This window comes from Hippopotamus amphibius, chromosome 11 (assembly GCF_030028045.1).
Source record: "Hippopotamus amphibius kiboko isolate mHipAmp2 chromosome 11, mHipAmp2.hap2, whole genome shotgun sequence".
In the NCBI taxonomy this organism is placed as follows: domain Eukaryota; kingdom Metazoa; phylum Chordata; class Mammalia; order Artiodactyla; family Hippopotamidae; genus Hippopotamus; species Hippopotamus amphibius.
Genome location: NC_080196.1, coordinates 22,358,143 through 22,385,348, shown reverse-complemented (window position 1 = coordinate 22,385,348; position 27,206 = coordinate 22,358,143). Strand labels below are relative to the sequence as shown.

At 35.2% G+C, this 27,206-nt stretch overlaps 2 protein-coding genes across 2 annotated transcripts; both read right to left on the bottom strand.

The window, feature by feature from the left end:
- Positions 1 to 715: 715 nt before the first annotated feature.
- LOC130831593 (olfactory receptor 2J3-like) lies at positions 716 to 1,639 on the bottom strand. The gene has a single exon (XM_057699858.1). The coding sequence runs from the start codon at positions 1,637 to 1,639 to the stop codon at positions 716 to 718; it is 924 nt and encodes a 307-aa protein (XP_057555841.1).
- An 18,924-nt stretch (positions 1,640 to 20,563) lies between these two features.
- On the bottom strand, positions 20,564 to 21,499 carry LOC130831603 (olfactory receptor 2J3-like). The gene has a single exon (XM_057699868.1). It carries the CDS (start codon positions 21,497 to 21,499, stop codon positions 20,564 to 20,566), a length of 936 nt encoding a protein of 311 aa, XP_057555851.1.
- Between the last annotated feature and the right edge of the window lie 5,707 nt (positions 21,500 to 27,206).

Sequence of the window (27,206 nt, the reverse complement as noted above, 5' to 3'; positions counted from 1 at the left end):
GGGGCATCCATTTTGCTCCCACCGCAGTTACAAATGAACTGATGTAACAAGTTCACACCTGCACAGCAGTGACTGGGGTGACTGTAGCCTTGAACGGAAAGTGCTGATAAGACAGTGTGGCCAACAGAAGTTTTAATATAACCCGAGTGGGGATACTTTTTAACTCACCCTCGTAGAAAAAAATTTCTCTCAATATTAACTATTTTGAAAAAAGAATAAGTGTTGAAGAAAGGATTTAAAGTATTTCACTATATGTTTAATTAAAGCAAAGAAGACAGATTTTATGACAAATTCTACCTATAAAGCAAGAAATTAAAAGCCATATTCTAGGTTGTTTAAACTTAAGAATATCATCTCTTCATAGGAATTACAACTGCTCTTTTATCAACTTTTTTAAACATTTCCATGTCTCATTTTCAATTAAGAACAAGATACTTTTGTGTTATTAGGTTTGCACTACTGAAAAAAATCTAATATTGAGTTTGATCTTGATTTTACATGACTGTTTTCTCCACAAGATAGTCATTGGTATTTAGGCAGACTATGTTTAATAAATATCTGCTACCACAAACTCTGTGACCTTGTGACAGTACATGCTCAATAAGTGCTGACAGAGTGAGTGAATGAGAGTGGTTGATGAATGGATGCGTGGATGAACCATTGGTGAAGAGATGCTACATTATACTGCTAATGTCACAAGTATACAGGCTCACTCTCATCGCATTAGTCTCTTTACTGCCCCTCTTACATCTCTGTTTCTGAGGGTGTAGATTAGAGGGTTGAGGCTAGGTGTGACAACAGTATAAAAGAGGGCAATGAACTTGCCTTGATCTTGAGAATTTCCTGATGGAGGCTGAAGGTAAATGCAAATTGCTGGAATGAAAAAAAGGGATACAACCATAAGGTGGGCTCCACATGTCCCAAAGACTTTCTGAAGTCCAGTTGTTGACTGCATCCTCAGTACTGCCTGGGCAATGGCACCATAGGAGCTGAGAATCAGGATGAGAGGTATGAGAACAAAAATAGAGCTCATGACCATGAGGGTCAGCTCATTAGCATGGGTATCAACGCACGATAATCGCAGCAGTGCTGGAACTTCACAGAAGAAATGATCCACTTGGCTGTGTCCATACAGGGGTACCCAAAAGGTAAATAAGGAATGAAGTGCCGAGTTTGTAAAGCCACTTACCCAACAAGCCACAGCCAACAGATGGCAGAAACGAGGGCGCATGAGGAAAGTGTAATGCAAGGGTTTACATACAGCTACATAACGGTCATAGGACATCACCATCAGTAGTACGCATTCTGTGGTTCCCAATGAAAGAGAAAAGTAAAGTTGAATCATGCAACCAGTATACGAGATGGTTTTCTCTGGGCCCCAGAGGTTGCCCAGCAACTGAGGTATGAAGCTGGTAGAGTAGCAGAGATCCATAAAAGAGAGGTTTGAGAGGAAAAAATACATGGGAGTGTAGAGATGGGAGTCCAGGTACGACAAGATAATGATGAACAGGTTGCCTATCAATGTCATCAAGTAAAACATCAAGACAACCACAAAGAGAACTACTTCCAGATGAGGCCAATTAGAAAAACCTAGTAGAACAAAGTAGCCTTCAGAAGTCACATTGATTTTCTCCATCATCGTTCATTTCTTCTTACCTGATGAAAGAATCACATAGACTCAAAAAAAAAAATGAAATTCAATTGCCAAAGCAATCTTAAGAAAAAAGAAAGCTGTAAGGATAAACCTCCCAGACTTCAGACTATACTACAAACCTACAGTCATCAAAATACACCATGGTATTGGCACAAAAACAGATGCATAGGTCAATGGAACAGAATAGAGAGCCCAGAAATAAACCCATACACGTATGGTCAATTAATCTATGACAAAGGAGGCAGGAATACACAATGGAGAAAAGACAGTCTCTACAGCAAGTGGTGCTGGGAAACTGGAAAGTCACCTGCAAAACAATGAGATTAGAACATTTAATCACACATATACAAAATAAACTCAAAATGGCTTAAAGATCTAAATGTAACAATGGAAACCATAAAACACCTAGAAGAAAACATAGGAGAACTCTGAGATAAATCACAGCAATATTTTCTTGGATCAGTTTCCTAAGGTAAAAGAAATAAAAGCAAAAATAAACAAATGGGACCTATTTAAACTTAAATGCTCTTGCAAAGAAAAGGCAACCATGAACAAAACAAAAAGATAACCTATAGAATGGGAGAAAAATTTTGCAAATGATATAACTGACAAGGGATTAATATCTCAAATATACAAACAGCTCTTATACAACTCCATATCAAAAAAGCAAACAACCCAATCTAAATATGAGTAGAAGACCTGAAGAGATATTTTTCCAAAGACATACAGATGGCTAAAAAGCACATGAAAAGATGCTCAATATCGCTAGTTAGTAGAGAAATGAAAATCAAAACAATGAGATATCACGTTATATCTGTCAGAATGTCTATCATCAAAAAGTCTACAAATAATAAATGTTAGAGAGGATATGGGGAAAAGGGAACCCTCTTGCACTGTTGATGGGAATTAAATTGGTGCAGTCACTATGGAAAACAGTGTGGAGGTTCCTCAAAAAACTAAAAAGAGAATTACCATATGATCCAGCACTTCCACTCCCAGGTATATATCCAGAAAAAACAAAAACACTAACCTCCAAAAAATGCACCTCAAGGTTCATAGAAGCACTATGTACAATAACTAAGACATGGTAGCAATCCACATACCCATCAACAGATTATAGGATTAAGAAGAGTGTGTGTGTGTGTGTGTGTGTGTGTGTGTGTGTGTGTGTGTGTGTGTGTGTATACAATGGAATATTACTCAGCCATAAAAAAGAATAAAATATTGCCATTTGCAGCAACATGAATGGCCCTAGATTATATTATGCTTAATGAAATTAGACAGAGAAAGACAAACACTGCATAATATCACTTATATGGAATCTAAAATTTAATACAAATTAATGTATTCCAAAAAGAAACAGATTCAGGACTTTCCTGGTGGTTCAGTGGTTAAGACTTCGCCTTCCAATGCAGGGGGTATGGGTTTAATCCCTGGTTGGTAAGCTAAGATCCTACATGCCTTGTGGCCATAAAACCAAAACATAAAACAGAAACAATATTCAATAAAGACTTTTAAAACGGTCCACATCAAAAAACAAAAACAAAAACAAAAAAACACATCTTTAAAAATAGAAAGAGTGGGAGATGTTGATAATGGGGAAGACTATCTATGCATATATGCATATATGGAGCTCAAGCGTATATGGAAAATCTCTGTATTTTCTGCTCAATTTTGCTGTGAACCTAAAACTGCTCTTAAAATTAAAGTCTACTAAAATAAACAATAAAAACAAAAACAAAAAAAGAAAAGAAAAGGAAAGAAGCAGACTCACAAATATATAAAACAAACTTGTGGTTACCAAAGGGGAAAAGGAAGGATGGAGAGACAATTTAGGGGTATGGGTTTAACAAATACAAACTACTATGTATATAATAGATAAGCAAAAGGGATACACTCTATAGCACAGGGAATTATAGACATTATCGCGTAATGAACTATAATGGAGTATAATCTGCAATAATAATGAATCACTATGCTGTACACCTGAATCTAACATATTATTGTAAATCAACTATACTTCAATAAAGAAAAAGGAAATTCTCCAAGAATTATGGGGATACAGGAAAACAAACAGAAGCCAGTTTTAAGGGTCGACCACCTTCCAATTCTAAGACAATTTGGGCATTAAGAGAAACTATGATACTAACGAACTGAAAGAAATAAGAATCCACATTCATACTAATAAATTTTAAAGAATAAACAAATAGAGAAGAGAAAGCTATCCTTGTCAGCAGTATCCTGTACATGAGGATGAGTCAAAAATTATCCACACTCTGGCTGTAGAATTTACAGAAGCTTTAATATAACAGGAGTGCAGATAATTTTTGACTCACCCCCATAAATATAGAAGGAATGATAGAGTTAAAAAATATAAATAGATGCTAAAAACTAGAGAAAGTATAATGAGAAATCGAATATTTACATAATTTAAAATATCCCCCCGCAAAGTACTTGTTAATTACAAAATGAAAAATAGTAGACTTTACAATAGAAAAACCTGATGGACATCACCTTAGCCAAGGAATCAATGTTAACATCACCAATGTTGAGACAAACCAACATCATGTAACTACTGATATGATGCTCTGAATATGACATAATGTCATTTTCAGTCATACTCCTGCCAAAAATGCACAGCCTGACTTTAATCATGAAACATGAAAGAAACTCATATTGAGGCAAGGTGGACAAAATAGCTGGCCTGCACTCTTCAAAACTATCGAACTGAATGAAGATAAATAAAAGCTAAGGAATTGGTCAAGATTAAAGGAGGTCAAAGAGACATGATATCTAAATGCGTGATTCTGGACTGGAAAAAAAATAACTGTGAACGACACTATTGAGACAATTGAAGAAATGAATATGAACTATGGGTTAGACAATAATATTTTATCCATATTAAATTCTCTTATTTTGTTAACTGTACAGTCATTATGTAAAATTATGTCTCTATTCTTAGGGAAAAGACACTAAAGAATTTAACATTGGGACTTCCCTGGTGGTACAGTAGTCAAGAATCCACCTGCCAGTGCAAGGGACACAGGTTTGAGCCCTGTTCCAGGAAGATCCCACATGCCACAGAGCAACTAAGCCCATGAGCCACAACTAATGAGCATGCACTCTAGAGCCCGTGAGTCATAACTACTGAGCCCAAGTGCCACAACTACTGAAGCCTGTGCACCTAGAGCCTGTGCTCCACAACAAGAGAAGCCATCACAATAAGAAGCCCATGCACCACAATGAACAGTAGCCCCCATTCTCCACAACTAGAGAAAGCCCACGCACAGCAACAAAGATCCAACACAGCCAATTAATTAATTAATTAATTAATTAATTAAATAAAAACAAAGAACTTTCATATAAAATAAAAGAATTTAGCAGTAAAAGGACAAGGTGTCTCCAAATTAGTCTCAAATGGTCCACAAAAAGAGATCATATAGATAAATGATAGATAATGATACATGGATGATAGATACATATACATAGATGATAGCCAGATAGATACATAGATGATAGATACATGGATAGATGATAGATAGATAGATAGATGATAGATAGATGATAGATGATAGATAGATAGATAGATAGATAGATAGATAGATAGATAGATAGATGATAGATAGATAGATAGATGATAGATAGATGATTGATAGATAGATAATAGAATAAATATTTCAGGCAAAATGTAAAACTATTGCTGAATCTGGTTAAAAGGTTAATGGTAGTTCTTTGTAATACTTTGGCAACTTTTCTGTAAATTTGATATTTTAACAAATTTAAAATTTACAAAAAAGTAAATACAAAGTTTTTTTTACTTTTACATTTCATCCAGATATGCTACAGAAAAACTTCTTTGTTGAATTCTTCTCACTCACTCTGGTAGTAACTTGAAAACATTTCTAACATAGCTACAGAAGAAAATTTCCATGGAACAAATAATCTTTTTTTAACAAATAGCTCTAGTTTTCTTTTCAGCATTCTCATGCCATTTCTGTTTATCTGATTACAGAAAACACAATAATTGCAATCCAAATAATCTTACATATGGATAAAAAGATATGAACAATATCAAATTTATTTATGATATCAAAATATTTAGATAGGGTGAAAAACATTGAGCCTGAATTAAATATTCTTATGGAAAGAATTTTATCTTCTGATTTGTTTACTTACACTCACAGCTTATTTTTAAACTAAAACGCAAATACAAATACAAAAAAAAAAAGAGACAGACACAGGCACATCAACTCATGGATACTCATGATACATACAAAGCTAAAAATCTTAGTTCACATGACTAAATCTGTGAAATAGAGGGGGAGAACTGTGATAGAATGCCTCCTAAAAGACATGTGAATATAAATGATTTGAAAAAAGAAATTTTTAGGAAAAGGAAGATATAAATTCATTGAGAGAGCAAAGAAACAAGGAAAGGTGTGAGGATGGAGGAAAATGGAGAGTAAACTAACTAATGATGCTTAAAGTTGAAAGTGTACATATGTATATCACAAGGCTGAGAAATCTGAATACAAGGCCTGAAGAACATTTCTACTTACTTCTTTTTCTCTAGGACATATAACAGAGACAATATTTAAATTTTGACTGAAATTTCTAATGTCTACACATATTTGTATTCTCCAATTTAGAGAAGGATTCTGAATATTTACCATAACCATTAAGTGACTGTTCGTCATTTAATATATTGTTTCTAGACAATCTTAGGTTTCTTTTTTGTTAAAAAAAATAAAGTACATTTCATAAATAGTTATAACTCACGTGATTCTTTCCCGCTTTCATAGGAAAGTTTTATACAGTTACTGTGACAAGCCATTTCCTCAAAAAATAAAAAACAGCAATGGTCAAATAAATTATGAAGATTATTCCACTTGGGGGGCCACTGCCACATGAGGGATGATGGAAAAACTCTGAGTTTTTTTTTATATTTCACTAGAATGCGAGAGAGTACATCATGAGAAATATAAACCCAAATGCTATTGTTGCTTCCTCTGACACAGATATAATTTTCTTCTTCCTCATACAGTTAGTTACCTGAATAACTTAGTACATTAATTAAAACAAAGAGGCAACTGTCAGACTTATCTGTTGCATGACCCATCCTTCAGCATTCTTATAGAAGTCAGAAATGGATATGAAAGAGACAAAGACAAAAACAAAAAAAAACAGATATAAGTAGAAAACAGGTAGGAACATTTCTTACCAGTGGTGAGGGAAATAAAGACCTATCAAAGGCTGTTTTCATGGACTGTGGAATGAAATATATCCCTTTTTTAAAATAAGACAGTATGGAAGAAACAGTGTTAGACATGAGTGTCTTTTTCCCATCCCCATATCACTAGTCAGCTTATTTTTTTCTTACATTAGTCCTTTAACACTCATACCTAGTGCTTAAGTAGTACTCAAACAACTCTTTTCACTTTTGTCCTTCCTGTATCTGTCCACATTCCCTGTATTAACAGTCTACCCAATCTATGCCTTTTTATGTGTGGATCAATCTGATCTCTGATTTTCATCTCTTTGAAATCACCAACATAAATGGCTGTCTGCACCACATAGTCTAAACTCCTACATCAATATAGGAAAGCTGAGTCTGAAATCACCATGATTATCACTGCTTCACAAGAGAGAGTCCTGAGTCTACCAAAAAGATCTGGTTTTAGATGGAAGTAGGTACTTATTAGAGCATTTAGTGTGTCACAAGATGGTTTTCTTTTCCTAGAGCAAATGGAGCTTTATGGAAACAAAAGAATAATGTGACATGCTTTCCTTCACTGGGGCTATTGGGAGGGTAAATCCCAAAGTGGTAATTAATGCCCTTCAAGGAGTTGTCCTGGTAAGAACAATTATTGAGGAATGCCTTCCATTTGATATACAGTTGTACTAAGAAAACAATGACTCTATATACCAAACCATGATAAACATGCTTTAAGCTGTGTTTACAGGGAAGGGAATGGATTGCCCTAAAATTTCTTCCCCAATTCCTCATCATGCTAAGGGCCACTTTGAGAGATAACTTGTCAGAGGTAGTCTAACTGGAGGTGGGGGGAAGCATGAAATATTTTAAAAATGGAATATATAAAAACTAAAATATATCTTTGTCTTACTAATTTTTTTTATAAATTTATTTATTTATTTATTGGCTGTGTTGGGTCTTTTTTGCTGTGTGCGGGCTTTCTTTTAGTTGCAGTAAGTGGGGGCTACTCTTCGTTGTCATGTGCGGGCTCCTCATTGCTGTGGTTTCTCTTGTTGCGGAGCATGGGCTCTAGGCGCATGGGCTTCAGTAGTTGCAGCACATGGGCTCAATAGTTGCGGCTCACGGGCTCTAAAGCACAGGCTCAGTAGTTGTGGCGCACGGGCTTAGTTGCTCCACGGCATGTGGGATCTTCCTGGAGCAGGTATCGAACCCGTGTCCCCTGCATTGGCAGGCGGATTCTCAACCACTGCGCCACCTAAGAAGCCCTGTCTTACTAACTGGAGTCAGTTATCTCTGCCTAACATCTCTAAAATTCAAGGCCAGGTTTAGACTTGGAAAAGTTTTGAAAATAATCCATGAAATCCACTCAAACTATAATGCTGCAGGTTACCATCAAAATTCTGAAAACTTAACAAAGCTGTTTAATATTTCCTAAGTATTTTTATGAATAATTTCCCTTGGTGTCTTGTCAAGAGTTTTGCCATAATATATACTAAAATAAAATTAGACTATGTCCAATAATTGACTTGTTATTTATTAACTAATGATTTTATGAGTTAATAAACATTTTTAAATTATTATATTGTTTCTAGCTAATACAGTCCATCTGTAGAAAGACAATTTTAGCATAGAAATCATATATTGTAATAAAATTACACATTAAAAACCATAATCTTAAGAGAGCAATTGGGTTTTTTATTTCTATTGAAGAGAAGTACCAGAAAATAGTCAATGTTTCAATGGTCTTGATTGTTGTAAAAACTCAATAAGAAAAACATATGTTTTCCACACTGCTTAGTACATAATTGTTCAATACATGCTAGCTACTAGTACAGAGTGAATTTTAATTTGAACTGATATTTTAACAGACAATTTTACTTTATTTCTTTGTTATTCTTTATTTTAGATATTTAAAACACTACACATAGAAAACCTATATTCCCACAAGTCAGAATTGTCAACTATTACTTTCGTCATATTTATTTCAAGCATTTTTTAGCACATAAAGTATCCCAGATAAAATCCATGTCCTTTTTAACTACAACTCTCTAACCCAAAACCCAACCCAGAGATAACTGCTATCATGAGCTTGGCATGTATCATTCCAGTTCATCTCAAAATATATTAAAAATTATTTATTTATTTATTTATTTAGCTGTGCCAGGCCTTAACTGTGGCATGTGGGATCCAGTTCCCTCTCCAGGAAACCAACCTGGGTCCCCTACACTGGGAGCACAGAGTCTTGGCTACTGGACCACCACGGAAGTCCCTAAATATTATTTAAATAATAAAAATTTAAAAACCAATGTTTAAATATAATATTAATATAAATAAATATTAACATTAATATTTAAATTGTTACATAGTCATAGTTTAAATTTTTCTATTTTGAGGGGAAAGAATTCAAACAGTGATCCAATATTGGCAGAAAAACTCAGTTATCAAAAGCTGGGAAATGTCTGACAACCTGGGCTACAGCACTTTGGACTAAGATCCAATATTCTTCATGCTGTGGCCAATAGATTTTTAGGAAAACATTTAGCTTCTGCCAATTTCTGGGTGCTAGCAAATGTTGAAAGTTTTGTGTGCAACATTATAAACTTGTTTTGGGGAAAATATGGATGGCATAAAATGTTTTAATTACAGCAAAGTATTTCTAAAGCAGTAGCTCTCAGCTTTTTTCTTTTCCTCCAACACACTTGAGAGATGAAATGCACTGAAAGTATGTGACTTTCAAAGCACTTTACAGAAGAAATATGGACTCTGACTTTTGGTAATTCTCAGAGTCCACACTCACCTTCAATGATATGAAACCAATGCAAAGCACTGTAAGTGTCAGATTATCATAGATCATACGGCACAAGTCATGTATGAGGATGAAAAGGGACAAATGACATTAATTCATCTCTGTAGGATTCTGGTAAATTGAGTATTTTATTTGAGAAGAATGTGAATTAGAATAGATTATAAATTATTAAAATATCACAGATAGAGCTTCAGTTGGAGTTGAGTTCTAAGCACTGGTATTTATTATTATGTATGATTTACTTCTCTTACAATTCTCTTTATCTTCATAAGCTGTCAGAAAAACTACACGCTCCAAGTCTGACAACATACACCAATGATGTATAATACAATGACACCACTGAGGTTGTGGTAGAACAGGGTTTAGGGTTACTGCGATGACAGAAGAAGCTGTTCATCCTCATCTAATCAGAATAAATGTGGGCATATAATGTTAAAAAGAATAGATGGAATTAGAAGGGTATATCAAAAACAACTCTATCACCTGCTTCCTAAAGCATTGCTTGATCACTTATAAGCTTATTGGGTTTGCGTATGGACTAGGTCCTACTAGGTCAACTTTACAAGAATAGATCCTAATAGGTCAACTTTACAGGAATTAATTATTTAAAGTGATCATTAAACTGAATTTGGTTTTATCTGATTCACACATAAAAGTCAGATTGCCAAGGGCCTGTAGGGAGACATCTTCTGGGTTACATATGAGTGGGAAATTGAAAGATTTAAATCTCCTTTAATTACAATAAGAAGAGATGAAAAATATTGAGTTTACTTCCCCTTGTACATATTCAGATTTTTAAAATGCCTTTTGTACACCTGACAAAATGAAAAGAAGACACAAAATATCAGTAATTATTCATAGTCAAGACCCATAACAATCACCCCCCAAAAATGTTATGCGTCTCAGATCTCATAACTGTTTAATGTCTCTTTGCTAAAACTTCTACTTAAATGTCAAACATTCACTTCTCCCCTAGGATCATGTCATTATGGGGTTGTCAATTGCATCCTTTTCACAGACAGACACTTTCCCCCTTGAGGAAGCAAGGCTATGAGGAAAGAAAAAGAATAATAACAGATCTTTAGAAATATGTATCTTGGTAGGTTTCACTCACTATCCCTGGTCAAGAGCTAATTCTCTTCATGATTTTCCTCACATTTTCCCTCTTTACTCTCCTGGGAAACATGAATATTTTCTTGCTTTTACCTCTAGACTTTTAGCTCCTCATACCAACATTGTTTCAGGGAATCACTTTTTCATTACTAGATGTGTTTCACCACAGGCTCCATCCACACAATGTCATATAATCTTATCTGGGGTGCAGATGAGACTATAACCTATCTAGGTTTGCCATCAAGCACTATTTTTTCCTGATACTAGGAAAGGTAAGATGTAGTCTCCTGGCTGTCAAGACATACGACAAATATGCTGCAGTCTGCAAAACCTTGTACTAACTGGCATCATGTACTCATATATTTGGCAATTGTCATATTGGGCCATAGGCCCAGATGCTGCCCTACTGTGTAGATACTATGGCCCTTAAGGCTTCTGTCTTCACAACCCTGATTTTCTTGTGCCTCTCATCCTAACTCTCATCTCCTAAAGATACATTGCATGTGGTGACTTGACCTCTCATTAACTTAGTAGCTGGAGGAAAAGAAATCTTTAACATTTGTATTTCCCGATCATGTGTTTTTCCCATGCTACCCCAAGATAGACGATGATGATAGATGATAGATAGATAATAGCTAGACAGCAACACAGCAGATTATAGTCATACATATCTCTTCAGCAAACCAACTTTTATTGCCAAAACTAGGGCAAGTTCCCTACTCTCTTCTATGCAATTGATACCTTGAGTGTCAATACCTTCACCAATACTTCAGAGACAAGGATGTGAAGGTATCTCTGAAGACAAAGCTTCAGAAGAGGTAGGTATTTCAAGAACCATTTTTTTAAACCAATACATATATTCCCAAACTTAGTATAATAAAGATAGTTCTGGGACTGACAGATCAAAAAGGCCCTTAATGGGGCAAGTAATGAGATGCTTATCCATTACAAGAGCATAGTATTGCTAAGTTGGTTGTCACCCATTGATCAATAAGGCACTCTAGTTCTGGATGACCTGTGTTTGTAAAAAACTTGTTTATACTGTAAAAACTAGATTTTTCTGCTTTGATTCTGCTCTGAAGACAAATTCTTTAAACTTGTGTGAATAATAGAAAAGCTACAGAGAAGATAGAAATGTTGTACAATTGTCAAATATTTCTAGATTTATATAAAGTTATCACTTTAACTGGAATCTCTACTCTCCATGTCTGTTTTCTTGTCAGTCTTTTATGATAGTACCCACTGTGCCTTGACTCCCTTCAGCCAAAGAGAAAATCACAAAAGTAATTAGAAAATCTTTAAAGAAACTGAAAACTAAAGTGCAAAATATGTGAGATTCAGCTAAATCGGTGCTTAGAGGAAATTTATAGCTTTAAATGCTTTTTATATCCTTAGGTAGGTTTACACCTAGGTATTTTATTCTTTCTGTTGTGATGGTAAAAGGGATAGTTTCCTGAATTTCTCTTTCTAATTTTTGTTGTTAGTGTATAAGAATGCAAGAGATTTCTGTGTGTTAATTTTGTATCATGTAACTTTACCAAATTCATTGATTAGCTCTAGTAGTTTTCTGGTGGCATCGTTAGGATTTTCTATGTATAGTATCATATCATCTGCAAATAGTGACAGTTTTACTTCTTCTTTTTCAATTCATATTCCTTTTATTTCTTTTTCTTCTCTGATTGCCGTGGCTAGGACTTCCAAAACTATGTTGAACAAGAGTGGCGAGGGTGGATATCCTTGTCTTGTTCCTGACCTTAGTGGAAATGCTTTCAGTTTTTCACCATTGAGAAAAATGTTTGCTGTGGGTTTGTCATATATGGCCTTTATTATGTTGAGGTAGATTCCCTCTATGCCCATTTTCTGGAGAGTTTTTATCATAACTGGATGCTGAATTTTGTCAAAAGCTTTTTCTGCATCCATGTTCAGAAAACTATAAAACACTGATGAAAGAAATCAAAGATGACATGAACAGATGGAGAAATATACCATGTTCTTGGATTGGAAGAATCAATATTGTGAAAATGACTATACTACCCAAAGTAATCTACAGATTCAATGCAATCCCTATCAAATTACCCATGGCATTCTTCACAGAATTAGAAGAAAAAAATTTCCAATTTGTGTGGAAACACAAAAGACCCTGAATAGCCAAACCTATCTTGAGAAAGAAAAGAGGAGCCAGAGGAATCAGGCTCCCCAATTTCAGGCTATACTACAAAGCTACAGTAATCAAGAGAGTATGGTACTGGCACAAAAACAGAAATATAGATCAATGGAACAGAATAGAGAGCCCAGAGATAAACCCACACACACATGACAAAGGAGGCAAGAACATATAATGGAGAAAAGACAGCCTCTTCAATAAGTGGTGCTGGGAAAACTGGACAGCTACATGTAAAAGAATGAAACTAGAACATTACCTAACATCATACACAAAAATAAACTCAAAATGGATTAAAGACCTAAATGTAAGACCAGACACTATAAAACTCTTAGAGGGAAATATAAGCAGAACCCTCATGACATAAATCATAGCAAGATTCTTCTTGACTCACCTCCCAGAATAATGGAAATAAAAACAAAAATAAACAAATGAGACCTAATGAAATATAAAGCTTTTGCACAACAAAGGAAACCATAAACGAGACAAAAAGACAACCCTCAGGATGTGAGAAAATACTTGTAAATGAAGCAACTGACAAAGGATTAATCTCCAAAATACACAAGCAGCTCATGCAGCTCAATATCAAAAAAACAAACAACCCAATCCAAAAATAGGCAGAAGACCTAAATAGACATTTCTCCAAGGAAGACATACAGATGGCCAACAGACACATGAAAAGATGCTCAATATCACTAATCATTAGAGAAATGCAAATCAAAACCACAATGAGGTAACACCTCACACCAGACAGAATGGCCATCATCAAAAAACCTAGAAACAATAAATGTTGGAGAGGGTGTGGAGAAAAGGGAACCCTTCTGCACTGCTGATGGGAATGTAAAATGATACAGCCACTATGGAAAACAGTATGGAGTTTCCTTAAAAAACTAAAAATAGAACTACCATATGACCCAGCAATCCCACTACTGGGCATATATCTGGAAAAAACCATAATTCAAAAAGATACATGTACCACAATGTTCATTGCAGCATTATTTACAACAGCCAGGACATGGAAGCAACCTAAGTGTCCATCAACAGATGAATGGATAAAGATGTGGCACATACATATAATGGAATATTACTCAGCCATAAAAAGGAATGCAACTGAGCTATTCATAGTGAGGTGGATGGACCTAGAGTCTGTCATACAGAGTGAAGTAAATCAGAAAGAAAAAAACAAATACTGTATGCTAACTCATATATATGGAATCTAGAAAAATCGTACTGATGAACCTAATGACAGGGTAGGAATAGAGATGCAGACATAGAGAATGGATTTGAGGACACTGCGGGGAGAGGCAGCTGGGATGTAGTGAGAGAGTAGCATTGACATACACACAGTACAAAATGTCAAATAGATGGCTAGTGGGAAGCTACTACAGAGCACAGGGAGATCAGTTTGATGCTTTGTGAAGATCTAAAGGGGTGGGATAGGGAGGTTGGGAGGGAGGCTGAAGAGGGAGGGGATATGGGGATATATGCATCCATGTGGCTGATTCACTTTGTTGTACAGCAGAAACTGACACAATACTGTAAAGCAATTATACTCCAATAAAGATAAAAAAGCACAAACAAAAAATAAATGTTTATGTTTAAAATAAAAGGAAATGATCTAATTTCGATGATCTAAGTTTTCACCTTAAATGGCTAAAAAGAGGAAGACGAAATTAAACTAAAAGTTAGCAAAAGAAAGGAAATAATAAATGTAAAAACAGATTTATGAAATACAAAACAAAATTATTAAAAATAAAATATGAAACCAAAAGCTGTTAATTTGAAAAGATCAAAACACTGACAAATTTCCTCCTAGGCTGATTCAGAAAAAAAGTGGGGGAGATACACACTACTAGACCAGAAATTAAATGGGAGTCAGTATGGATCCTATAAATATTAAAAGGATAATAAAGGAACATTATAAAAAATAAATTTGACAACTAAGGTGAAATCAGCAGATTCTTTGAAAGACATAAATAACCAAAGTGGATTCTGAAAGAAATAGAAAATATAAATACTGTAATACCAAAGAAAGTAATTCAAATTTTAATTTAAAATGTTCCCACAGGGACTTCCCTGGTGGCACAGTTGTTAAGAATCCACCTGCCAATGCAGGGGACATGGGCTCTGGCCCTGGTCTGGGAAGATCCCACATGCCACAGAGCAACTAAGCCCATGTGCCACAACTACTGAAGCCTGCATCCCTAGAGCCCATGCTCTGCAACAAGAGAAGCCACTACAATGAGAAGCCCACACACTGCAACTAAGAGTAGCCCCCACTCACTGCAACCAGAGACAAAAGCTCGGGCTCAGCAACAAAGACGCAATGCAGCCAGAAATAAATAAAAATAAATTTTAAAATAAAAAATAAATAAATAAATAAAATGTTCCCACAAAGAGAACTATAGGCTTATATGTCTACATTGGTGGTATTCTATTGAATATTTAAGAAGAATTAATATCAATGCTAAACAAACTCTTTCAGAAAATAGAGAAGAAAGGCATTCTTCCCAAGACATGTAATGAAGCCAGCATTAAGTTGGTAAAGAAACTAGATAAAGACATCATAAGAAAAGAAAAATACTGCTTAATATCACTCATGGTTATAGACACAAAGATTCTTACAAAAAAAATATTAGCAAATGAAATCCAGGATGACTTTAAAAGCACAATATAGGGCTTCCTAGGTGGCGCAGTGGTTGGGAATCCGCCTGCCAATGCAGGGGACACGGGTTCGATCCCTGCTCCGGGAGGATCCCACATGCTGCGGAGCAACTAAGCCCGTGAACCACAGCTATTGAGCCCATGAGCTGCAGCTCCTGGAGCCCACATGCCTGGAGCCCGTGCTCCGCAACGGGAGATGCCACGGCAGTGAGGAGCCCACGCACCGCGGCAGGGAGTAGTCCCCACCCACTGCAACTAAAGGAAAGCCCACGCACAGCAAAAAGGACCCAACACAGCCAATAAAATAAATTAATTAATTAAAAAAAAAAAAAAGCACAATATACAATGATTTAGGGGTTTTCCCCCCAGGAGGCAAAGTTTAGTTTAACTTAACGAAAATTAACCAGTGAAATTCACCAAGTTAATCAAATAAAAAAGAAAAGCAATCAGATCATCTCAAAAAATGCAGAAAAGGTGTTAGACAAAATTTCACACCCTTTCATGACAAACAACCTCAGCAAACCAAGAGACTGAAACTTCCTAAACCTGACAGAAGACACCAACAAAAAACAGCCAGTATTATACTTATTAGTAAAAGACTGAATACTTTCCCCTTAAGATTGAGAATAAGGCAAGGATTTTGGCTCCCAATTCTTCCATTCAACATTAACCGGGAAATCATAGCCAATGCAACAGAGTAAGAAGCTATATAAAAAGAGTAACGGAGAGGTAGAAATAAAAGTCTTTATTTGTGAATGACATGAACATGTACTTAGAAAATCCTAAAAAATATATTAAAAGTCTAAAATGTGCATTTAGCACAGTCATGGGATACAAGGTCAATATACAAAAATTAATTGTATTTCTATGCCATTTACAATGGCATTCAAAAACATTAAATACTTACAGATGAATTTTGCCAAATATATATAAGATATATATAATTAAAACTTCAAATGCTTCTGAGAGAAATTAAGATGTAAATAAACAGAGATATATACCTTGTTCCTGAATCAAAAGACTCAATATTGCCAAGATGTCAGTTCTTCCCAAATTGGTCTATAAATTCAATGCAATCACAATCAAAATGCTGGCATGCTTTTTTTGTGGAAACAACCTGTATTTCATTAAATTTAAAAACTTGCTCTTTAAGACATTATTGGTTGAAGGAAAACTAAAAGGATGTGATCAAAAATAATTATAAACAGAGTGTAATATTTTCTTTCTACTCCTCAGTGAATTGTTTTGTGTACCCCAGATACTCCAGTGGGGGAGATACTGGAGCCAGTAGAACATTAGTTAGATTAGGAGAGACATATGAAAAGTAACTCATGGGACAATTCCCCTTTAACTTTCATTTAACTCCATGTGAGGAAAGAGTTAACACAGCAGATCAGTTTCACTTGGTTCCTGTTTATCTTGATAGCATACCGGTAGTCAAAACTGAGAACTTCTGGAATGTTCAAGTGTTACTGAGTAGTGTTAGTCCATATGCCTCAAGTGGCAGGTCAAGATGAACACATCGTTAGCTTGTTTAAAATAAACCTGAAGAGTCATGCAAAATAAATACATACATACATACATACATACTTGCTCTTTGAAAGACACTATTAGAAAATAAAAAGTATACCACAGACTGGAAGAAAATATTTACAAAAATTTATCTGACATAGGACTTGAGTCAAGAATATATAAATAACACTTAGAACTCAATAATAAGAAGATGAATGACCCAATAAAAATGGGTAAAATATTTTAACAGAAACTTCACAAAATAAGATATAGAAGCTACATGAGATGATCAACATCATAGTGCTCAAGGAAACACAAATTAAACCACAATGAGATATAACTATAAACCCACTTGAAAAACTAAAAGTATAAAGACTGACAATACCAAGTGTTATAGGAAATGTGGGGTAATTGTAACTCTCATATACTACCATTTGGAGTGAAAATGGTATAGCTACTTTGAAAGCATTTTGAGTTTCTAATAAAGGTAAACATATATTTAGTTTATGATTCATCAACTAGGTATTTACCTAAATTTAATGAAAACACTAACACACGTATACCAATTTTTTAAATAACAGTATTATTCATAATAGCCAAAAAGTAAATATTTCCAAAATCCCATTATCAGATGAATGGATATATTGTTCATACAATGGAATTCTATCTAGCAATTAAAAGGAGGGAGCCAGTGATACATGTCTAAATTTCAAAAACATCATGGTAAGTGAAAGAAGCCAAACTCAAAGATTACACACTGTATGATTACATTTATATGAAATTCTAAGAAAGAAAGGAAAGAAAGAAAGAAAGAAAGAAAGAAAGAAAGAAAGAAAGAAAGAAAGAAAGAAAGAAAGAAAGAAAGGAAGGAAGGAAGGAAGGAAGGAAGGAAGGAAGGAAGGAAGGAAGGAAGGAAGGAAGGAAGGAAGGAAGGGAAGGAAGGAAAGGAAGGAAGGAAGGAAGGAAGGAAGGAAGGAAGGAAGGAAGGAAGGAAGGAAGGAAGAAAAAGAAAGAAAGAAAGAAAAAGAAAGGAAGGAAGAAAGAAAAAGGAAGGAAAAAGGAAAGAAGGAAAAAGGCAAAACAATTGTGACAAAATCGGTGGTTGCTTCAGGCTGTGGTTGTAAGAGAACTGACTGCAAAAGGACAGAGTTTCTTGGGGAGTGATGGAAATGTTCTTATATCTTGATTGTGGTGATATTTAAACAATTATACATTTGTCAAAACTCATTGAACTGTACACTTTATTATATGTAAATTATACCTCAGTTAGCCTTTAAAAGGGGAGCCAATTATATGTTGAAAGACTGGGACACTACATGTGAAATTCCAAATTCCATTCTTTTTTCCTTTCTTTATTCCTTCCTTTCTTTTTCTTTCTTTCTTCCTTCCTTTCTTCCTTTATTCCTTTCTTTTTCTTCCTTTCTTTCTCTCCCTCTTTCTTTCTTTCTTTCTTTCTTTCTTTCTTTCTTTCTTTCTTTCTTTCTTTCTCTTTCTTTCTTTCCTCTCTTTCCCATCATGCGGCCTCAATTATTTAGGAAAAATTCTATTACATAATGAGCCTTCGTTGGGAGATGGATTCAAAGACCAGAGACTATACTCAATATCACTGTTCATGTGTAGTGAAAGATAAAGAGATGAAGAGAGGGGAAGACAAATTCCCTAGGGAGAGGCAATCCAAGCAGAACAGACCAAGTAATGGTAATACACTCAGATATTTAGGGAAAATCCTGGAGATTTTTTTTCTTAGTTTTATAAGCCATTCAATAGGATCTAGGTTAATTACATCTAGATCTTAAAAGAGATGGGAAACTACTACTAATATCTGAATTCAGCTACAAAATTTTCCAAGATATTACTTTAAAATGTGTCTTTGGAACACTTTCCTTGCATACAAGCTGACTAGCTTCAATTGAATACATCTTCCACTTTGAAGTAGGATATGCAAAGTAGATTTATTTGAGATGGTGATTGTGGGAGTGATATGTGTAATAAAACACTCAAGTGATTACAAGAAAATATATTACTTTAATTGGAAAAATATCATGTATAATTTTATTTTTATAATATTCTTACTTATGACAAATATTCATATTAAATTAAGTTTTAAAAGCAAAATAAACTAACATACCCATCAATGATTTTTATCAATAATTCGTCCAGGTAATTCATTAAGACATCCATTAGATAAGTCGAGTTGTTTTCAGAGCCTAGTACTAACTGCTTCAGATATTAGATGCTCTAACACTACTTGACCTAATTGTTCCCAGTTTACAAATTCTCATTAATTTGGCAGTCTATAAATCACAATCTTAGAATTTATTCCCACTATTTATATACTTATAACTACCTTGAAAAAGTAGAGGGAAAAGACAAGCCTACAGTTCCTATATTAATTGAGAGTCTCTCACAGCTGTGATTTATCCGTCTTATTATCTACTACTAGGAGTGGTAACTTACAGAATGCAAGCCAATTTTATGTTCTACATTAAAAACTAATAACACTCAGCAAAGACTGAGTATTTTTGTTTAAAAAGTTTTAAGGTATCTTAAATTTAAATGACATCTTTGTCATTAACTAAGCCAACTAAAGGAAATTAAAACACATTCTGTTTTGTTTGGTTTATATCATTTAGTAGCATTATCTACCTGAAGAAATTACCAATTGGTATTTATTTTTAAGATTTTTGGCCAAACTTTTTTCCTTTTAGATTTTACAAGCTACCTTAATTTATTAGCATTGTGCCCAGTGAAAATTAAATCCTATACTGATACAGTTCTTCATTTTCTATCTTAACACTGCTATTTCTGCCACTAGAGAATGAGTTCTACTCAGGCAAAAAGAGTGTTTATTCACCTATGTTACCAAGATCCCCACAATCTAGATCTAGCTAATGAATTCAATGAATAAATGAATAAGTAGATGAATAAAGGAATGGATGTTATTGAACCATTTTGAACAGGTAATTCTTTATACAGTTCAATGTAACAAATGTATATATAGACCCACAGGACAAAATACTCATATAATTTAGAATCTTGAAAAAAGTATGTTTTAGTCAAAGAATTTTTACCATTTAGGTAAATGTAATGGCTGTCAATGACCAAACACTCTGTTAGTCTAAGCCTTTGCTATATTGCCTCTCTCTTTCTGTGGATACTAATGTTTGGTCCATAAATTAGCATATTAATTTTTAAACTCAGTCCTTAATTTCTATGGACCCTAAATATGGAATAATTAAAGGCTAAAGTGGCACCAATCAAAAAGGTTATCTCTAGAAAATATTTCAGAATGAACCAATAAAAAGAACAACAAGTTTGGGGCAGAACTTTTCTTCTATGCTTGGTGGGTTGCAAACCAAAAATAAGTCTCAAAAATGCAGGGGAACCCTCCAAGATAGGTAAGACTCTCTGAACACAAGTTGCCGGACAGGTGATCTATCACATCTCCCTATCCCACCCCAATAATCTTTTTACAGCCCCTTTAACATCTTTGTTTCTGAGGGTGTAGATTAGAGGGTTGAGGCTAGGTGTGACAACAGTATAAAAGAGGGCAATGAACTTGCCTTGATCTTGAGAATTTCCTGATGGTGGCTGGAGGTATATGCACATGACTGGAATGAAAAAGAGGGACACAACCATAAGATGGGTTCCACATGTCCTAAAGACTTTCTGAAATCCAGTTGTTGACTGCATCCTCAGCATTGCCCAGGCAATGGCACCATAGGAGCTGAGAATAAGAATAAGCGGTATAATCACAAAAACAGCGCTCATGACCATGAGGGTCAGCTCATTAGCATGGGTATCAATGCACGATAATTGCAGCAGTGCTGGAACTTCACAGAAGAAATGGTCCACTTGGCGATGTCCACACAGGGGTACCCAGAAAGTAAATGAGGAATGAAGTGCTGAGGTGGTAAAGCCACTTATCCAACAAGCCACAGCCAACAGATGGCAGAAACGAGGGTGCATGAGGACAGTGTAATGCAAGGGTCTACATACAGCTACATAACGGTCATAGGACATCACCACCAGTAGCACACATTCAGCAGTTCCCAGTGCAAGGACAAAATAGAGTTGGATCATGCAACCGGCATAAGAGATGGTTTTCTCTGGGCCCCAGAGGTTGACCAGCAACTGGGGGATAGAGCTCGTGGTATAGCAGAGATCCAGAAAAGAGAGGTTTGAGAGGAAGAAGTACATGGGTGTGTGGAGATGGGAGTCCAAGTATGACAAGATAATGATGAACAGGTTGCCTATCAATGTCATCAAGTAGAACATCAAGATAACCACAAAGAGAACTAACTCAAGTTGAGGCCAATTAGAAAAACCCAGTAGAACAAAGTAACCAGAACTTGCATTTTTTTCCTTCATCATTCACTGTTTGTTGTACCTGAATAAAGAATCACATAAACTGAAAGACTGCCCACTCATTGTCAAACCCTTACAAAATGACTGGGAGAAAAATATCTATGCCATTCTCAAACACTGCCATTATGACAATAGGATTTTTATATGGGCTTTTTTTTTTTGATGTTTCATTCAGACATTTGTCCTTGTGTAGATACAATCAATAACTTCTCAAGTGAATGAGTTCTTTTATGTATCCCTAAGTTAGCATTTAGATAAATGAAGATTAAAGATTTTCCAAAAGTAAGAAAATTTTCATTTAAAAAATCTCTTTTTTTACAAAAAAAATCTTTATCCCCCTTTTCCTCATTTTCAGGTTATTTCCAATGTTGTGGTTACATAGAAAGAAATATCTGTATTCTTAGTAATCTTACATAAAGGTGAAAATTCACCATGAGATGAAAAACAATTCAGTAATAAATTTAAAATGTTAACATTGGGTGAAAAAAGTAGACTTCAACTGAATATGTTTATAAAAAGAATAACATATTCTTATTTATTTATGCTGTCAGCTTATTTGCAGAGAAAAATAACAAGCAAAGGCAAGTATAAACAAAGACATGCATACAAGCACACACACCAACTTATTAATATTCATAATAATGAGCTAAGCTGAGGCTCATTGCACAGGACCAACACACGATAACTGCAGGTGCTAAAACCACAGAACTGCTCCACTGGGCAATGTCCACACCAGGGTATCCAGAAGGTAAAGGAGGAATGAAGTGCTGAGGTGGTAAAGCCACTTACCTAAGCAACCTTTATGGAAACAAATCAAAAATAACACACACCATTTAATATTATTGGTAATGTAAGTGACTATTAACCTTTTGAGAGATAATGGAAAAATTCTAAGGAATTTTTTAAATTTTCCTAGAATGAGTTAACAACATGAGATATTTGAATTCAAATGCTGTGGGTAACTTTTCTGATGCAGACATAATTTTTCTCCCTTATAAAGCTGCATAAATTTCATATTTCATTAATTAAAATAAAGTGGCAGTTGTGTGGTATTTTTTGTATGACCTGTCTTTCAGCATTCTTCTAAAAGTAAAAAAGGGATAAGAGATAAGTGATGGAAAAAACATAATTCAGGAAGATAAAATTTGAAAGCTTCATGGTTTGATTTTCTTCTTAATGGAAGAGAGAGAAATAAAGACTCTATCAAAAGTAGCTTTTATAAACCATGGAATAATATATTTTCTCTCTTCCCTTAAGTCAAATATTATGAGGAAAGGGGATGGCTTAGCACTTTTTTTCTCACCCTCACTGTTACTAACAGACATTTTTCTAATTCTTGTCATATTTATTCCTTTATACTAAACCTGGTTTAGTGTTCCATTAACTTCTTTCAGTACTGACCTTCCTGTGTTTGTCCACATTCTCTTCCTGTCTATGCCTTCATCATGTATAAACTGATGTGAGGCTCTCTGGCTGTCATGTGACCTGAGAACATAAACCTAATTGCCCTCCTATTCCATCTTCACTAATGTACATAATCTAACTGTGGAAAGCAGTCTAAAAATAACTGTGATTATCAGTGTCACAGAAGAGACAATGGGTTTGTCCAAAACTTTCCCTTTAGCAGAACATGGGAAATCTTTAGGGCATTTAAGGTATCAGGAGATATACCCCTTATCCCAGAGCAAATGGGGCCTTTACAGAAACAAAAAGAATAATATGACTTTCTTTCCTTGACTGGGGCTAGTGGGAGGATAAATCCCAAAGCTGCAATTAATGCCCTTCAAGGAGTTTTCCTGATTAGATTGGTGTAATGTTCCCAAGGAAACATTCTCCACAGAAATACCTTCAGCATGATATTGTATTCATACTAAAATGACAATAAATTTTTCACCAACCAACACGGAAAAAGTTGCTTTGAGTTGTACAGACAATAAAAGGAATGGGGTGTACTAAGTCATGCGCTTTTTTACCCACAGCTCCAGATGGGGCAAAGGCCCAAATTTACAAGACAACTGGTTAGGAACAGGCAAGGTTTGAGAGCCATGAGACAGAAAAAAAATGAAACACATTAAAACTACACTTTTTCTTACTAACATGGTGCTCTTTGAGAACCTACCTACACCATTTATGCCTTCCCGATTGTCTTTTAAATTCAATTCCAACTTTATTCCTGGAAATTTAGAAAATAATCCAAATATCACTAAACCTTTTATTCTGAACACTTAGATGATCTCTTTATTATTTCAAAAGTCTTCCATTAACAACTTCTCTTGACTTCCCATTAAAATCTCCTTGTTAGGGAGGAATTTTTGTTTCCTAATCCCTAATCACACTGCTGATGCTGCAGCCTTTCTTTTAATATTGTCTTTCTCCTCAGGTGAGTCTAGCAGGAGTCACAGACAATTAGAATATCTCAAGCTTGTGTGTCCCTTATTTCCACTCCAAACTTCAGTAGCAAACTAAGGAGACATGACATCACCAAAATATCACGACAATCTTCCAGTATCCAAATACATAGAAATATAGATCTACATTTTACCTGATAAAGAATTCAAAATAGATGTTTTAAGGAAATTCAGTGAGCTCAATAAAACACAGAAAAACAAACCAAAAAATCAAGAAAACCATACACAAACTAAAGGAGAAGACTAGCAAACAAAAAGATATATCAAAAAAGAACCAAAAAGAAATTCTGGAGCTGAAGAATACAATGAATGAAATGAAAAATGCAAAAGTGAGTTCAACATCAGAATAGATCAAACAGAAAAAATAAGCTCTTAATTTGAAGATAGGAAACTTGAAATTATCCAGTTAGAGGAGAACAAAGCAAAAAAGAATGAAAAAAAAAAGAGAGAAGAAAATTGACATGATCTATGCAATACCATCAAAAGAAACAATGTATGGGGCTTCCCTGGTGGTGCAGTGGTTAAGAATCTGCCTGCCAAAGCAGGGGACACAGGTTTGATCCCTGGTCCAGGAAGATCCTACATGGCATGGAGCAACTAAGCCCATGCACCACAACTACTGAGACTGCGTTCTAGAGCCTGCAAGCCACAGCTATTAAGCCCATGTGCTGCAACTACTGAAGTCCACGCACCTAAAGCCTGTTCTCCACAACAAGAGAAGCCACCGCAATGAGAAGCCCTCACACTGCAAAGAAGAGTAACCCCCGCTGTCTGCAACTACAGAAAGCCCCCATGCAGCAACGAAGACCCAACACAGCCAATAAATAAAAAATAAAATAAATTTTTTAAAAAGAAACAGTGTATGAATTAATGGAGTTCCAGAATAACAAGAGAGGGAGAGTGATTTTTTTTTTTTTAAAGAAGCTTATTTAAAGAAATAGTGGCTGTCATAAAAAGGAACAAAACTGGGTCATTTGTAGAGATGTGGATGCACCTAGAGTCTGTCATGCGGAGTGAAGTAAGTCAGAAAAAGAAAAACAAATATCATATATTAACACATGTATGTGGAATCTAGAAAAATGGTACAGATGAACCTAGTTCCAGGGCAGGAATACAGATGCAGAAGTAGAGAATGGATGTGTGGACACAGCAGGGGAAAGGGGAGGGTGGGATGAATTAGGATATTAGGTTTAACATACATACACTACCATGTGTAAAACAGATAGCTAGTGGGAACATGCATTATAGCACAGGGAGCTCAGCTTGGGGCTCTGTGATGACCTAGATGGGTGGGATGGTGGGGGGAGTGAGAGGGAGCTCCAAGAGGGTGGAGATGTACCTATACAAATAGCTGATTCATTTCCTTGTACAGGAGAAACTAATGCAACATTGTAAAGCAACTGTACTCCAATTTAAAAAAAGGAAAGAAAGAATGGCTGAGAAACTGGGGTGAAATTTGGACATCCAACTTTCATGAGGTTAACTGGCTACCCCATAATTTCAATCCAAAACTATCTTTTCCAAGACACATTATAATAAAACTGTCAAAAGTCAAAGAAAAAGAAAGAATCCTAAAAGCAGCAAGAGTAAAAATGATTATAACCCATAATGAAACCCGCATTAGGCTATCAGTGAATCTCTCAGTAAAAAGCCCACAGGCAAGGAAAGGGTGGGATGTTATATTCAAAGTGCTGAAAGAAAAAAAAAAAACTGTCAACCAAAAATACCCTATTTGATAAAGTTATCCTTCAGAAATTAAGGAGAAATAAAAACTCCCAGAGAAACAAAATTTGAGGGAATTCATCACCACTAGGCCTGTCTTATAAGAAATTCCAAAAGGAGTTCTTAAAGCTGAAATAAAAGAAACACTAATTAGTAACATGAAAACATATGGAAATATGCAACACACTGGTAAAGATAAATATATATGAAAATTGGAAATACTCAAATACTACAGTAAGTTGGGGTGTTAGCCATTTAACTATAGCATAAAGGCTAAAGAACCAAAGCATTAAAAATAACAACATTAAAAATAACTTCTTAACATACACAATATAAAGGGAGGTAATTTGTGACACTAAAAACATTAAAAGGGCAAGTAAAAGGGTAGAGTTTTGTATGCAATCAAAGCTAAATTGCTATCAGAGTAAAATGGGATGTGTTATAGATGATTTATGTAAGCTATGTAGGAACTACAAAGCAAAAATCTGCAGTATATTCCAATAGATAAAGAGAAAGGGAATCAGAGCATATCACTATAGAAAATAACCAATTCAAGGAAGGCAACAAGAGAGGAAGAAAGGAAAAAATGGAAGCACAAAACAGCCAGAAAACAGTTAATAAGATGGCATTAGTAGATATTACCTATCAGTAGTTACTTCAAATGTAAATGGATTCAATTATCCAATCAATAGCCATAGAGTGGCTGGACGGAAAAAAAAGAGCAGGACCTAAGTATGTGTTGCTTACAAGAGACTCATTTCACCTTTAAGGACACAACAGACTCAAAATGAACATATGAAAAAATATAGTATGTGCAAGTGGAAATCAAAAGAGGGCAAGGTATATATACTTACATCAGCCAAAATGGTAACAAGAGACAAAGAAGGGCAGTATATAATGATAAAGAGGTTAATCCATCAAGAAGATACAACAATCATAAATATATACACACAACAATTGAAGCTCCTTAATATATCAAGAAAATATTAACAGGCCTGAAGGGGAAAAACACAATACAATATTAGTAGAGGACTTCACTAACTTACTTTCAGTAATAGAAAGATCATTCAGACAGAATAAATTTTAAAAATGCAGGATCTAAACCATACATTAGACCAAATTAACCAAACAGACAAATATAGAACATTTCATCCAAGGGCAACAGAACACACATTCTTCTCAAACACACATGAACATTCTCCAGGATAGATCATATGATAGGCCACAAACAAGTCTGTGCATATTTAAGAAGATTGAAATCATACCAAGCAACTTTTCTGGTATGAATCTAGAAATCAATAATAGAAGGAGGATTTCCCTGGTGGTGCAGTTATTAAGAATCCTCCTGCCAATGCAGGGGACATGGGCTTGATCCCTGGTCCAGGAAGATCCCACATACCACACAGCAGCTAAGCCTGTGTGCCACAACTACCAAGCCTGTGCTCTAGAGCCCACGAGCCACAACTACTGAGCCTGTGCATCTAGAGCCTGTGCTCTGCAACAAGAGAAGTCTGTACACCACAATGAAGAGTAGCCCCCACTCACTGCAACTAGAGAAAGCCCACTTGCAGCAATGAAGATCA